This window comes from Oncorhynchus kisutch, linkage group LG12 (genome assembly GCF_002021735.2).
Source record: "Oncorhynchus kisutch isolate 150728-3 linkage group LG12, Okis_V2, whole genome shotgun sequence".
Classification (NCBI taxonomy): Eukaryota; Metazoa; Chordata; class Actinopteri; order Salmoniformes; family Salmonidae; genus Oncorhynchus; species Oncorhynchus kisutch.
Genome location: NC_034185.2, coordinates 44,376,877 through 44,391,170, shown reverse-complemented (window position 1 = coordinate 44,391,170; position 14,294 = coordinate 44,376,877). Strand labels below are relative to the sequence as shown.

General features: G+C 37.7%; 1 protein-coding gene and 1 long non-coding RNA gene across 2 annotated transcripts; both read left to right on the top strand.

The window, feature by feature from the left end:
* The first annotated feature begins 2,780 nt into the window (after positions 1–2,780).
* LOC116376457 (gamma-gliadin-like) lies at positions 2,781–8,374 on the top strand. The gene is made up of 12 exons (XM_031836653.1): positions 2,781–2,891; positions 3,311–3,378; positions 3,899–3,964; positions 4,139–4,213; positions 4,509–4,562; positions 4,667–4,738; positions 5,072–5,101; positions 6,626–6,664; positions 6,779–6,829; positions 7,564–7,653; positions 7,917–7,951; positions 8,042–8,374. Exons 2-11 carry the CDS (start codon positions 3,325–3,327, stop codon positions 7,935–7,937), a joined length of 552 nt encoding a protein of 183 aa, XP_031692513.1. The 5' UTR covers positions 2,781–2,891; positions 3,311–3,324; the 3' UTR covers positions 7,938–7,951; positions 8,042–8,374.
* A 2,450-nt stretch (positions 8,375–10,824) lies between these two features.
* On the top strand, positions 10,825–11,534 carry LOC116376458 (uncharacterized). Its single transcript, XR_004211817.1, has 3 exons — positions 10,825–10,884; positions 11,147–11,191; positions 11,488–11,534. It is a non-coding gene; the product is annotated as an uncharacterized LOC116376458 (long non-coding RNA).
* The last annotated feature ends 2,760 nt before the right edge of the window (positions 11,535–14,294 follow it).

Below are 14,294 nucleotides of genomic sequence, written 5' to 3'. Positions count from 1 at the left end.
AAGCAAACTATGGTCAGGGTGTGACAATTAGAGAGAGAGACAAGAACCTTGAGCTTTTTCTCCAGTGCCAAACTGTTATTAGGGGTTGGGTCTATGTTAAAGAAAAGGATTAGGTAATCACACCCTTTAAGCATATCATAAATGCAATTCAAGAATTACCAAGAAGCTACATCAGTGTGAATGCACAAATCTCATATGAGTGTGTTTACATGGCATCCCAATTCCTCTTTTTTTTCGAATTGGTATTTTGACCAATCAGAATTGTACTTTTGCCAATAGTAGAACGCAGAAACACAAAGCTGAGCGTGGACAATCAGAAAAAAAAGATCAGATATGAAGACAAATCTGAATTGGGTTCATAGCCTAAAATATTCAATCCAGATTTTTATGTTTTTATATTTAACCATTACTTTAAGGCAATACATCATTTGCATAATTGGCCATGTGCATGTAATTGTGATGGACACTGTAGGAAAGAGGAATAACATTGTGGGAGAGACAAAAAGTGAGTAAAAAACACCCTAAATATATGTTTAGAACTACAAATGAACTTTCTTCTGTCGATTCTTGTTTTTTTAATGTCACAATTCAAACCTGTAACGGCAGATTTCCTCTTCGTCTGAAGAGGAGTAAGGATCGGACCAAGATGCAGCGTCGTAAGTGTTCATGACGATATTTTAATAAAGACAAAATGAACACTCGAACAAAAACAATAAACGATCACGTGAAATATACCAAACCGAAACAGTACCGTGTGGCGACAAACACTCACACGGAAACAAACACCCACAAACCAACAGTGAAACCCAGGCTACCTAAGTATGATTCTCAATCAGAGACAACTAACGACACCTGCCTCTGATTGAGAACCATACTAGGCCGAAACAGAAACCAAACATAGAAAAACAAACATAGACTGCCCACCCCAACTCACAAAAATGCTAAGTTGGCAACACTGCATGCATGGCTCTCGACCTTCACCGCTCCCTAGTCCACACAGGAGTTGCAGCGATGCGACAAGACTGTAAATATGAAATAGATATCAGGAAATTCTGGAGAAAAGTAGTAAAAAAAGAGTTCAAATAATAATAAATAAAAAATGTCTAAAAAGTTCACTGGGACTCCTTGACAACATTCTAAGCGTTCGAGCCAACCAAAAGGTACAAACTGGATGGCTCCATCCGTGACATTTCAAGCTAGCTGTGGAGTGAGCTTATGCTTAAGGGCCACATAAATTATGAGAATATGTTGCCTGTAAAATCATCATCATAAAGTCATTTTAGAAGTCACTTCTTTTTTGTTAACAATACAAAAAAGTGAGGATAAGACAATTAGGTGGAATACTATGACTCTGTTTTGTGAAGAAATAACAAACATCCTTCACTTTAGGTAGACTCATCTATACACAAAGTAAACAGCAGTATCGGATCAACTTGCACAAGGTTAAACTTCTCCACAGTATACACTTGAACATTCACAGCTCAGGAGGCTTCTAAGCTGCTGATGGGAGGACGGCTCTTAATAATGGCTAGAATGGAGTGGGAAAACGTGTTTGATGTGTTCGATACCATTCCATTGATTCTGTTCCAGCCACTGCTATGATTGTTTTTGGCCTAACTGCTATTAGCCCATACAAACGCATAACAGATTCAATACATTGAACAACAGATAGTGCCTCCCAAATAATGTCAGCCCAATTTTTATGACATTTTTGACATGTATTTAACCCCTTATTTTTGTCACGAAACAGTCTTAATGTACAGTATGCTTCCATTCATTTTCTCAACTGCTACTGGGGGACCTTCAGACTAGTCTTGTGAGGCCTGTGGGAGGTCTAGAGCAAAACAACCGACATGTACGTGTTTGTGAGATCCTCACCTTTCCACAGAGGTGTGTAGCCCAAATTGTTCAGAAGCTGCAGACAGAAGTTGGCAGATCGGCTGTACCGACTTCAGACAAGCCACAAGACGCTTGCGGGAAAGCAAAACAGAGAACAAACTTGCCATACAAAACATGGTTATGTAAAAATCTGTCAATTTAAGCTAGAGATATCAGATTAGGATGTGTCTCAATCCACTACATCCACCGGTGTCGCACTTCTGCATCTGATGTGAAAGGTGACAGAGCAAAGAGCAGTGTTTGTCAAACCATGAGACAAGGTTTGGCCTAAAAACTATTATGACCACTCTATACAAAGATGAGACTCCCACGAACACCACGGTGTTATCAATTGGATTGGTAATAAACTTTACCAGCTTACAGTACACTTGATGTTGCATTGTGTCATTGTTTAAGATCATTTTTAATGAATTGTTGTTGAATATGGTTTGTTTACTATAATTTCACACAGGGAAATGAAAAAGCTTGTTACATACACACTCAAAGTATTAAAACACTACAGTTGACGCTTTGAAAGAAGGTCAAAGATTACAGCAACAAAGCAGATTACACTTAAAGACTATACAATATCATGCAATATCATTGGATAAAGCAATATCATCATACAATATCATTGGATATAGCAATATAATCATACAATATAATTGGATACATCAAATTCACTGACAGCATTTGGATTGAATTCAAACGTACCAAATAATATTCTCTGTTTGCGATAAGATATGATGTGCTTTCAAGTAAATGTGCTGAAGTGTGCACTATTGCAGACCGTGTAATTGTCCATGCTCTGCTATTATGATTACTATACTATATCTGACCACTGTCATTTACCAAAGCTCACGACTAGACAGCCACATTCTCATTCGCTATGTAGTGTCACAGCAGGTCAATGTTGGTTGGCTGAAATCTCAACTGACACGGTTTAAAAGCAGAGACAGATCTCTGCACTGTATGACCCTCCATATTCCTCATCTATACTGGTATCACCAAAGGTAATGTGGCTAGAACTTGTCTATTTAAAATGCATTTTATCTGGATGTTGTACAACGTAATGGTATGGGATTCTTTATTCTTTTGAATTTACAGAATACTTTGAGTGCCTAAGGATTCTCACAACAACATTGCAAGTGTTAATATCTTTAATAGAGTTAAGTTTAACAATCAAAGTGTCTCTATAGTGTCCCACACTACACAGAGTTATTGTTAGACTTTTATAAGTGTTATGCTTTTAAGACTTTCACAGAATTCCTGTAAGCAATATGTTAAAAATTAAAACAGACCAACACTGGTTATTGTTGCAGTCATTCAACACTGGTGGTCAGTGTTAAAATGTGTCTAATGTAATAGAGATGACTACTTTTTGACACTGGAGGGTGTTAACTTAACATTATACCTCTCTTTCATGTGCAAGGTTCTCCTTTGAAAATGAAGATCACCATTATGTGCCTTTGTTTGGCCAGCTCAATATCTGCTGCTCCAGTAAGTTTGAAAAAATGGGCAAGGAAAACTTTACTCCTGTATTTCTCAAGAGTAGGAATTTGAATATGCATAGAAAGTGAATACGCAAGGGTGCGTTACAATGGAAAAAATGTAAACACAACAGGAGACAGTCTTCATTTTTGGAGACAGGTTATTGTCATGGCATCGCTACGGTAGCTAGTTTATAAGCAATTGTTAACTACCTGTTAACACTTTGAACTGGCTAGCTAATCGTCTTGACTAGCTAATCTAGCTAATCGTCTTGACGTGAGGCAAAACAATTCCCTTAGCCTATTAGTTAATTTTCCTTTTGATATTCTATGACGTCTTCACTTTCCAAATGTATCATGATCTATTTCCAGAATCTGGACTTAAAAGAACTTAGTTGGGTGTTAAGAGTTCAGAGCACATTATTCACGCTCATTTTCCACTGAGTGTCTGTCAACAGTCTGTCATTTCTTTAAATTGACTATGGCTTTGTGAAAATTGTGATTATTTAGTATTTGTTCAATGTTCACAGCGTCAACCTTTCTTCAATTACTTGCCCCACTATGGGGATCCAAGGCAATCAGGACCACCCACACAAGTAAGAACAAATGCATATTGTAATATTCTACTGCATTCTGTTGGTCACCTTCTTTCTTAGGTGTGGTTCAACATAGTATGAAACAATACATAACATGAGAAGATTAAGTACTGAAATTAATTTATGAGGACACTTTTGTTTGTTTGACCTTTGACCCAAGTGTTTAATCTCCAGGTGAATGAAGGCCTCTACCCAGCAGGCTATCCTTACCCTCAGACTGGACTCAACGGCCCTGTCAGCATGGAAATAGTATGCTCTTACATCATCTTCACTATGAGACCTCTATTAGACCTCTCGAAAATTATATGATCAAAGACTTGTCTCTTTAGTGCCTTAATGACCTACTTAGCAATTACTTAAGTGTATTACTTACTTCATGATTTACTTTCTCTTGACTTATCACTTGCCTATTTAATTCAGACTGTGATGAGTAATCATCTTGAACTTTAGCAGTTACACTGGAGTTTTGTCTTAATTAAATAGTAGAGTCATTTTATTTATTTGTAATGTGTAACTGTTTTGTTTGTTTTACTTTATATTACAGGTGTTTCCACAGAGATTCCCTGGATGGTCTACTGGTGGCCAGATCAATGGACCAGTAAATACTATAGATACTACTAAAACATACTTCACCTTCTTTAATATATCAACCATCCTCCACATTGAACATTCCTTTTAACTTTCCCCTTTCTTTTCATTCAGCAGTCCTATCCCTCTCAAGCCTTCATCAAATACTCCCTACCTAAGGCCCCAGGAAGAAAGAGTGTAGAAATTGTAAGTGTTGTCTCAAGTTGAGTTACTTATCCCTCCTCAGAATTATAGGTGTTGTAGTATGTGAATAAATCTCTCTCTTCAATTACAGCTATATGAAATTTGATAGGCACTATTTAAGTTCAGGTGACTCATGACTTTAAGTGGCTAAAGTTAAGGCATGGTACATTCCAAATTGCACAGCAGGAAATGAGGGTTGTTATACTGTATGTGTTTTGTAAGAGAACCCATCCATTTAATATCCTACTCAAGCACAGATCACATTGAATGTATTTTATCTATATACTGCAGTAGTTTAATGATTGTTTCTCTGTTTCTTTTCCCCCCATATTAAAGTACTACCCCTATGACTTTGTGCAGCAAAAGGTAAATCCTGATATCATCTACTTGTTTACAACCAAACATTTTATTTCAGTGGGACCTGGATCAGAGTAGGTGAGCAGAATTTAACCATTTGAAATCCAGGGCATAGCTCATGGAGCGGTGCTCGCGCACAACTCCTGCTCTCCACGTCCTTTCCAACACTGCTCTGCACTCATAAGAAAAAAAAATGCTGCTCCAATTTGAACCAAAACGCATTCATTTTTGTGACTACCTGGACCTACCATTTGGTTTTGAAGTATTGAAACACAATCAAATTATTTGAATGAAAATGATTTGAATTAACATGAAAAGGTGAATGTAAGAAGTGCACATAATTTAAAATAGGCCACATGTCATATTAAACAGCATGTAAACACTGTAAATAGGTCAAGAGCCTGACAGGGAGCCTAAAATAATTATATAGGCAAGCTTATTTCTATTATTTCCAGGCTATAGCATGAAAGTTAATACGTTTAGAAGAATTTGGGAGTGCGACAGAGTAGTGTGGTACAGACATAAAGCACTGTCACGGTTGTTTGTAGAATTAACGGACCAAGGCGCAGCATGGATGGAGTTCCACATGTTTAATTAAAGAAACTCACCAAAACAATACAGAACCAAAAACGAAACGTGAAGTCAATTGCAGTGCACACTGGCAACTACACACAAACAAGCGAGTTCAAGTGGGAAAAGGCTGCCTAAATATGATCCCCAATCAGAGACAACGATAAACAGCTGCCTCTGATTGGGAACCATACCAGGCCAACATAGACATATAATAACCTAGATATCCCACCCTAGTCACACCCCTACCTAACCAACATAGAGAATTAAAGGCTCTCTATGGTCAAGGCATGATAAGCACTCAGCATTTAAACAACATTTTGTTTTATTAAATCATTATGGCCTATACATTGTGCATATAGGCTGCGACTTACTTAGAATTAATTACAAATTAAACGAGAAATGACGTATTACTGCCTTTGAATTCAATTTTAGAATATGTTTTTTTTGCAACACAAGTTTGGCCAGTCTGTGGCTTCAGGCTCATGCAATGGTGCATGGAGAGCAGGCCAGTAGAGCCACTGGGGATGCTAAACACCCTTTTGGCCACTCTTGCTAGAATGGGAAGAGATACAGAGTTGCTTTTTGATTTTTCTTTAGGTAGTTCTAAGGGTTTTTAGGCTAAATAACCCAATCACAATGAAAAGCTCCTTGAACGCCAGGCTTAATTGGGCCATAATTAATCATGGCCTATTGATTCGATAATATAACAAAAATGAACGAAACGTTTAAGAGATCTGATTTGTAGTTTATAAATACTTTGCTGCAATGATACACTTCGTTTTCTACCCACCTCCTACCTTACTTTTAGCATGTGCACGTAGTAAGTACACCCTCATATACATATAAACAGATACACATACACTGACCTGGATATATCATGTTTAATTGGTGTAAACATTTGTATCTTAGTTAATCCATTCTGTCATTAAAGGATGTCTGAGCTATTTATTTTTGTTTCAGATGATGCCAAATATCCCTCAGATGCCACAGATTCCAAACGTGAGTACAACATTTAATCACTCCAAAAAATGTAATAAATAATTTCATAAATTTTCAGATTGATGTTGGAATTTCTGTATCTTTTTGCTTTATTTTTGTTTTATCTTTTCACAGTTGTTCCCAAATGAATACCAACCACAAACTGTGCCACAGCAAAGACCCAATGTAGGACATCCCTTTCCTGACCTTTAGTTATTGTAATGGGTGCAAAGATGTACACGTTTCCTTGATTACAGATGCTATAGAGCAGGGGTCAAAGTGGGGTATTGCGGCCAAATCTCTAAATATATCTAATTTGAATGTATCTTTTATTTTTATGAATATTGCTTGCAACAATGGAATAAACACATTTTGGAGAAAGGATCAGTGGAAAGAGTTTAGAGGGTGCAATATAATGCAATGTAATATTATTACGCCACAATTTATGTTCTTGGGCCTTATATGCAAAACATGGGCCTGGGAGGGTCACAGGGATATTGGTATCCACAGTGGTCATCAATTATAAAAATGTTCAACAAAATTATTATTGTATTCCCCTAAATGTTTGTTTTGAACATAATTCACTGTAAATTTAAGCTTTACAATTGCTAAAGGTTATTCCTGCCCCAATGAAACATTTTCAGAGTTGCAGGATATTAACTTTACAACTGCAACATGCAAAGTGGGGGCCTTTAAAATGTTATTTCCAGTGTCAAGAGACATAGTCTGGCCAAACACTACAGAAGTCATAGTAAAACTGCTTGTATGCTATTTGTATTGAACTCTAAAGTAAGAGTTGTGTTCTGATGTTATGAGGGGATCCCTCGTGAATTTGTTATCACAAAAGGTGTCCCAGATACAAAAAGTTTGGAAACCCCTGCTCTGGTGTCCAAGACAACAGGTGCTCTTTTTTTCTGCAGATCCCATTCCCCCCATACAACTCTCAACTTCCTCATTCCCAGGATCCTTTGCAGCCAGCTCAGCAGGAGCAGACAGTGCAGACAGGCCAGGTTGGAAAGCTAGAACTCTATCTATCATAACTATATGTACAATATAGTATATGTACTTCTTTCCTGAACATCATTTGGAAAAGATTTACCCTCTTTTCACATATTATTTTACTCTATGTCATCTGTGGTTTAAGCAATACAACAATCACAGTGAACTTTTGACTGAAAGTGATTTATGTTTTTTCTACCTACTCGTTTAGAAGATGTCATCTATAGCTTAGGGGGAATCCAAGAATGACAGTGACATTTTTCTTTGTCCACAGGTACCTCATGTGCAACCATAGAATGTAAACTGAATGTAAGTCTTAATTATGCTGTGAAGTCCTTTGACAACAAAATGAAGACACAATATATTTTGTTCATTACATTATTCCTGCTGCTTTTTTAGTTACCAGCTTGAAGGAAGTACAAAGTCTGCCGACCCAGAGAAGACCAGATGATTTGCTACTTCAGTATGGCCTTTTGATATTAATTGGGGTATTTACAGTAGTATGGTTATGAGTATCAATGTAGAGTGTTAATCTACTGTCCTTTAGAGTTTTTCCCCTTGAAGTTTCTAGTGAAGGCTATTGTAATTAGTATAATAAGCATGCATCATTGATATTAGAGTAGGCAATAGAGAGTATGGGTGGACATTATCTTCCTTACAATCTTTTCTTTGCTACATTTAATTTAAGCCATGTATTTTAGTAAAGGCAATTAAAGTATGTTTTACAAGCAATCATTGAGTGTTTTCCCTGTATAATGTCTTTGTGTGAATTTAAAGAGGAGAATAAGTTATTTGATTAAACAGTTCATTTTATTCAATTATTCTTTAACAGTACAATATCTGTAGGTGTTCATTTCAGTTGAACAGTGTGGATCGATGGACATCTGTTGATAATAAATATCAATGTCCATTAGTTTATAGTTCCCACTTACTTTACTGCAAAAGGAGTTACCAGTAACTATAATGCTTCATGGCCATAAAAGTAAAAAATGTATAATAAAGTTTTGAATTTAAACAGTCATATCACAGTTCTTTCGCTAAGCCTTATATTGGCCAATTTTGACTATAGAATAAGCATTGAATGTCACTCCAAAATACATTTCACTGCATAGGCCTCCAAATCGACATAAATATATATTGTGTGTTGTAGAGTAACAGAATTGCAAACCAAAATAAAGTCTTCTGGGTCCTACAGTAGCAGCCAGGTTCAATCGGATGATCCTACAAAATAAACAAATAAGAGAAACATTACCAACAAGTACACTACATGACCAGAAGTATGTGGACACCTGCTTGTCTGGACCTAGCTTTGGGGCAGGTAACATTGTACTGGCATTCGCCAAACCCAGATTCGTCCGTCAGACTGCCAGATGGGGAAGCGTGTTTCCACTGCTCCAGAGTCCAATGGCGTCGCCGCCACGCTATACAAAACTCAAAACGACACTTTGCATTGCGTATGGTGATCTTTGGCTTGTGTGCAGCTTTTTGGCCATGGAAACCCATTCTGATGTTGCTTCCAGAGGCAGTTTGGAATTCGGTAATGAGTTTTGCAACCGAGGACAGATGATTTTTACGCTCTACGCACCTCAGCACTCGGTGGTCCCTTTCTGTGAGCTTGTGTGGCCTACCACTTCATGGCTGAGCCGTTGTTACTCCTAGAGATTTCCACTTCACAATAACAGCACTTACAGTTGGCCGGTGCAGCTCTTACTGGGCAGAAATGTGACTAACTCACTTGTTGGAAAGGTGGCATCCTATGATGGTGCCAAGTTGAAAGTCACTGAGCTCTTGCTTTTAGGCTTCCTATCAAGTAATTGCAGATCAGTGATTAACTCAAGGGAGTCAGAAAGGATACAAGTATTAAAACCAGGTCTAATACAGTGCCTTCAGAAAGTAGTCACACCCCACTGTCACGCTCTGACCATAGAGAGCCCTCGGTTCTCTATGGTGTTTAGGTCAGAGTGTGACTAGGGGGGGGGGGGGGGGTTCTAGTCATTTATTTTGTCACATATATTTGTATGGTTCCCAATTAGAGGCAGCTGGTAATCGTTGCCTCTAATTGCGGATCATATTTCGGAAGCCCTTTCTCCCACCTGCTTTGTGGGATATTGTTTTGGTTAGTGCTTTGTGGGATATTGTTTTGGTTAGTGCTTTGTGGGATATTGTTTTGGTTAGTGCACGTTTGTTATTCTTTGTGTTTTGTTGTAAGTTTCACTATTAAATATAATGTGGAACTCTACGCACGCTGCGCCTTGGTCCACTCCTTTCTACAAGCGTGACACCCACATTTTACAGCCTGAATTCAAAATGGATTAAATCTTTTTTTTTTTTTATATATATATTTACACAGAATACCTAATAATGACAAAGTGATTTTTTTTTTGAAATGTTTGCAAATTTATTGAAAATGAAATAAAGAAATAACTCGTTCACATAAGTATTTACACTCCTGAGTCAATACATGTTAGAATCACCTTTTGCAGTGATTACAGCTGTGAGTCTCTAAGAGCTTTGCGCACCCGGGTTGTACAATATTTGCACATGATTCTTTTTTTTAAAATTCAGCTGCTGTCATTGCTAGATAGCCATTTAGGTTTAGGTCAAAACAGTAATTAGGCCACTCAGGAACATTCAATGTCATTTAAGTAAGCAATTCCACTGTATATTTGGCCTTGTGTTTTAGGTTTTTGTCCTGCTAAAAGGTTAATTTGTCTTTTGGAATGCAACTGAACAAGGTATTCCGCTAGGATTTTGCCTGTGTTTAGCTCTATTCCATTTATTTTTATCCTAAAAAACTCCCTAATCCTTGCCAATGACAAGCATACCCAAAACGTGATGCAGCCACCACCATGCTTGAAAATATGAAGAGTGGTACTAAGTGATGTGTTCTGTTGGATTTGCCCCAAACATAACGCTTTGTATTCAGGACATAAAGGACACCTTTTTTTCAGATTTACTTAAGTGCCTTTTTTGCAAACAGGATGCATACTTTTAAATATTTGTATTCTATACAGGCTTCCTCCTTGCTGCACTACTAAAGGTAATGTATTAGAAATAATCGCTGATTCAACCTTTAGCTTCAATATTTGTCAAGGCAGAAGGGAAAATAAACTAGAGGAAACCACTTCAGAAAGTGATGGGGGATTTTATAAAATGTCAGATATTTTTAGTCGACAGAATCATTCAAGATGAAAACCTTCATTCTGATCGCCTGCATCCTGGGGATTGCTCTTGGCCGCCCTGTGAGTTCATTTCTCCAATGTATTATTTATAAGCTTACTGTGTTGTCTTTCCTATTTTATGTTTCTCTGTATTTCAGTACAAAATACCTCAACCATTGTGATATTCTGAAATTATGTTTTTTTTCTTCTTTAATTTACAAATAAATGAATTGGATACATTTACAAACAGTATTCAAATATTTAGTCATTATTTACTGTGATTACAGTGTCTTTATAAGTGCTGAACCTAACATTCATCGAACATTCATCTGTACTTCACAAGCAAAGGCTGGTCATGGAGTTTGACTTCCAGGCTGCCAACGCTCAGGTAAGAAACACTGCTAGTCTACACCTGTTGTTTATGATGCATTTGATTTGATACATAGTTACATTGCCCATATTAGGACATATACATAACTCGAGGGTGTCCTTCCATGGACATATGGATACCATAACTTATGTTTTGTGATGAAAAGGTGTTCAAATTTCAAGAATAAGAATAATTATGACAATTTGAATGGTTTGAAAATCATAAGATGAGGAACAAAGTGCCTGAAAAGGGAATAGAACACTGAAGAACTGAATTTTCTATAATACAAATCTTTGTTTTCCAATTATTTGTAGGCTCTCCAAGCTGGACAAGCCAGACCTGATCTAGAGATTGTGGGTGTTTGACAAAATAAATAGTTCAAATTAAATCACAATACATTTCCCATTTTAGATTGAAGTCAAACTTCTAAGTTTACTGTAGTTACCAGTGTGTGTTCTGATGTTACAGATTCTTCCTGTTGGTGGCGGAGTACATGTAAGTAACCATAGCAACATAGTGAAATACTGTACATGTTAGTGCTGTTGATTTAGTTATGCTACACCAGTGAATCTCACAATAATACAGTGAATGTTCAATCCAGTCAATGTCAAAGATGTTGGGGCGGCAGGTTGTCTGGTGGTTAGAGTCTTGGGCCAGTAATCTAAAGGTTGCTGGATCGAGTCCCCGAGCTGACAAGCATATGTTGTTCTGCCCCTGAACAAGGCAGTTAGCCCACTGTTCTCCGGTATGCTGTCATTGTAAAGAAGAATTTGTTCTTAAACTGACTTGCCTAGTTAAATAAAAGGTTCAATTAAAATGGTTCACTATCAGAAATTCAGAAAATCATGATGAAAGTGCGTGTGTGTCAATCAATAGTCGGGTGGTGTCCTCAAACAGGAGATCCCTCAGCCAGGAGGGCGTTGAGATTATGAGTGATCATCACCCCCATTAATGTACGGTACACAGTACAACAAATGTATTGTGCATCTGCTTGATTGGATATATGACTTAATACCTTTCTCTCCTCTCCTCCCGTACCTTCCCTTCAGTATCCAGGTTGCACCACCTCCGCCTGCTCCTGCTGCACCTGCCAGTGTAAGACCCAATACCTATCTGCCTTCATGTCCGCAACATACAGTACATCAGGTGGCATTTTGAACGTATTTGAAAGAAGTCCTGCTGAGACTGAGACTGTACTAACATGGACACCATACCTACGTTCATATAGGTGCTACAGTGAAAGAGTCTCACTCAATCATGTTGAAAAAGAAAGATTAAATATATATATATATATATATATATATATATATATATATATATATATATATATATATATAGTGTGTGATACAGAGGTGGTTGTTGATCATGGACTTTGGCTAGTAAGTCCATGTCATTTTAAAATGAAAAATACTGATTTCCAATATGTTATAGTGGGTTACTTTAAAGATACTGTCAAAAAAGCTGGGAACAGTGTCTTCAACCATTCATTTAGCCACTGTGATGTGAAATGAAACACCTGTTCAAATAGGAGTGCTGATTGGTTAATTGGCAACCACTGTTATTGCAGACTCATACATCCAATGAGGAAGATGAATAGAGATGTGAGTAAGACCTTTATATGACACACACTTGTATTGCCATATTTAAGCTCGTGAATTGCTCAATTCCTTAACCGTTCTGTCACAGAGCAATGCAATAGGCTTGATAATGTTGTTTGGTGCTACAGTACCTATGTTTGATTGTGGTCAGTTTTTTTGTATTACTGTGTAAAATCTACAGTACATTCCAACCTCATAAGATACATTTATCATACCTCATGTGTATATCTGTATATCTGTTTTTCAATCCCCCATTTTTACTCTTTTCAGATTGTTTAAATATTTTAAAAAAAACTTTATTTAACTAGGCAAGTCAGTTAAGAACAAATTCTTATTTTCAATGACGGCCTAGGAACAATGGGTTAACTGCCTGTTCAGGGGCAGAACGACAGATTTGTACCTTGTCAGCTTGGGGATTTGAACTTGCAACCTTCCGGTTACTTGGAGATCTACAATACCCTTTGATGAACAACGATGTCCTTCAACTCCACAGCTGCTTTTAGTGTCCTAGATTGATTCAGTAAATGCAATGCTTAACCCAGCAATAAACACAGCGTAACATGGTGCTTAACTGATGGCTTGATGCATGAAAGCTGTGTGTAATTGTTTGTACTTGGCAGAAGAATGTTAATAAAAACCCCAGAATGTTTTGCCAACCTTCTCCATACCATGCCTCAATTTTCTTTCTTGTCTCTGCTTGTTAGTCTGTGGCATTGATGACATTCAGCATTCAAATAATTCCATCGCGTACGCATTTTTGGAACATTGTTGTCCATTTTCTAAACAGTTTACACGACACACTACTCAGTGTCGTAAATTTTCCAAATGTTGTTACCTTTTCAAAACAATATGATACTATTAAAAACGATAGGACACCCTCAAAACTGCAAACACATTCATAAAAAGAACAACACGGCCTGCAAAAAGATGAACACAACCATTCATAAACTATATATACAAAAGTCTGTGGACAACCATTCAAATGAGTGGATTTGGCTATTTCAGCTGCAATTGCTGAAAGGTGAGTAAAATCAAGCACACAGCCATGTAATCTCCATAAACAAACATTGGCAGTAAAATGGCCTTACTGAAGGGCTCAGTGAATTTCAACATGGCACTGTCATAGGATGCCAGCTTTCCAGCAAGTCAGTTTGTCAAATTTCTGCCCTGCTCTAGAGCTTCCCCGGTCAACTGTAGGTGCTATTATTGTGAAGTGGAAACATCTTGGAGCATCAACGGCTCAGCCGCGAAGCGGTAGGCCACACAAGCTTACGGAACGGGACAGCCGAGTGCTGAAGCGCATAGCGCAAAAATCTTCTGACCTCGGTTGCAATAATCTCTACCGAGTTCCAGACTGCCTCTGGAAGCAAAGTCAGCACAAGAACTGTTCGTCGGGAGCTTCATGAAATGGGTTCCCATGGCCAAGCAGCAGCACACCATGCACAATGCCAAGCGTCAGCTGGAGTGGTGTAAAGCTCGTCGCCATTGGACTCTGGAGCAGTGGAAACGTATTCTCTGGAGTG

Excerpts from the sequence above, each read along its gene's own strand:
- LOC116376457 (XM_031836653.1), top strand. The coding sequence starts at position 3,325 with ATGAAGATCACCATTATGTGCCTTTGTTTGGCCAGCTCAATATCTGCT. Across the intron at positions 3,965-4,138 it reads AATCAGGACCACCCACACAA|GTGAATGAAGGCCTCTACCC; the intron begins GTAAGAACAAAT and ends TTTAATCTCCAG. Across the intron at positions 4,739-5,071 it reads GAAGAAAGAGTGTAGAAATT|TACTACCCCTATGACTTTGT; the intron begins GTAAGTGTTGTC and ends CCCATATTAAAG.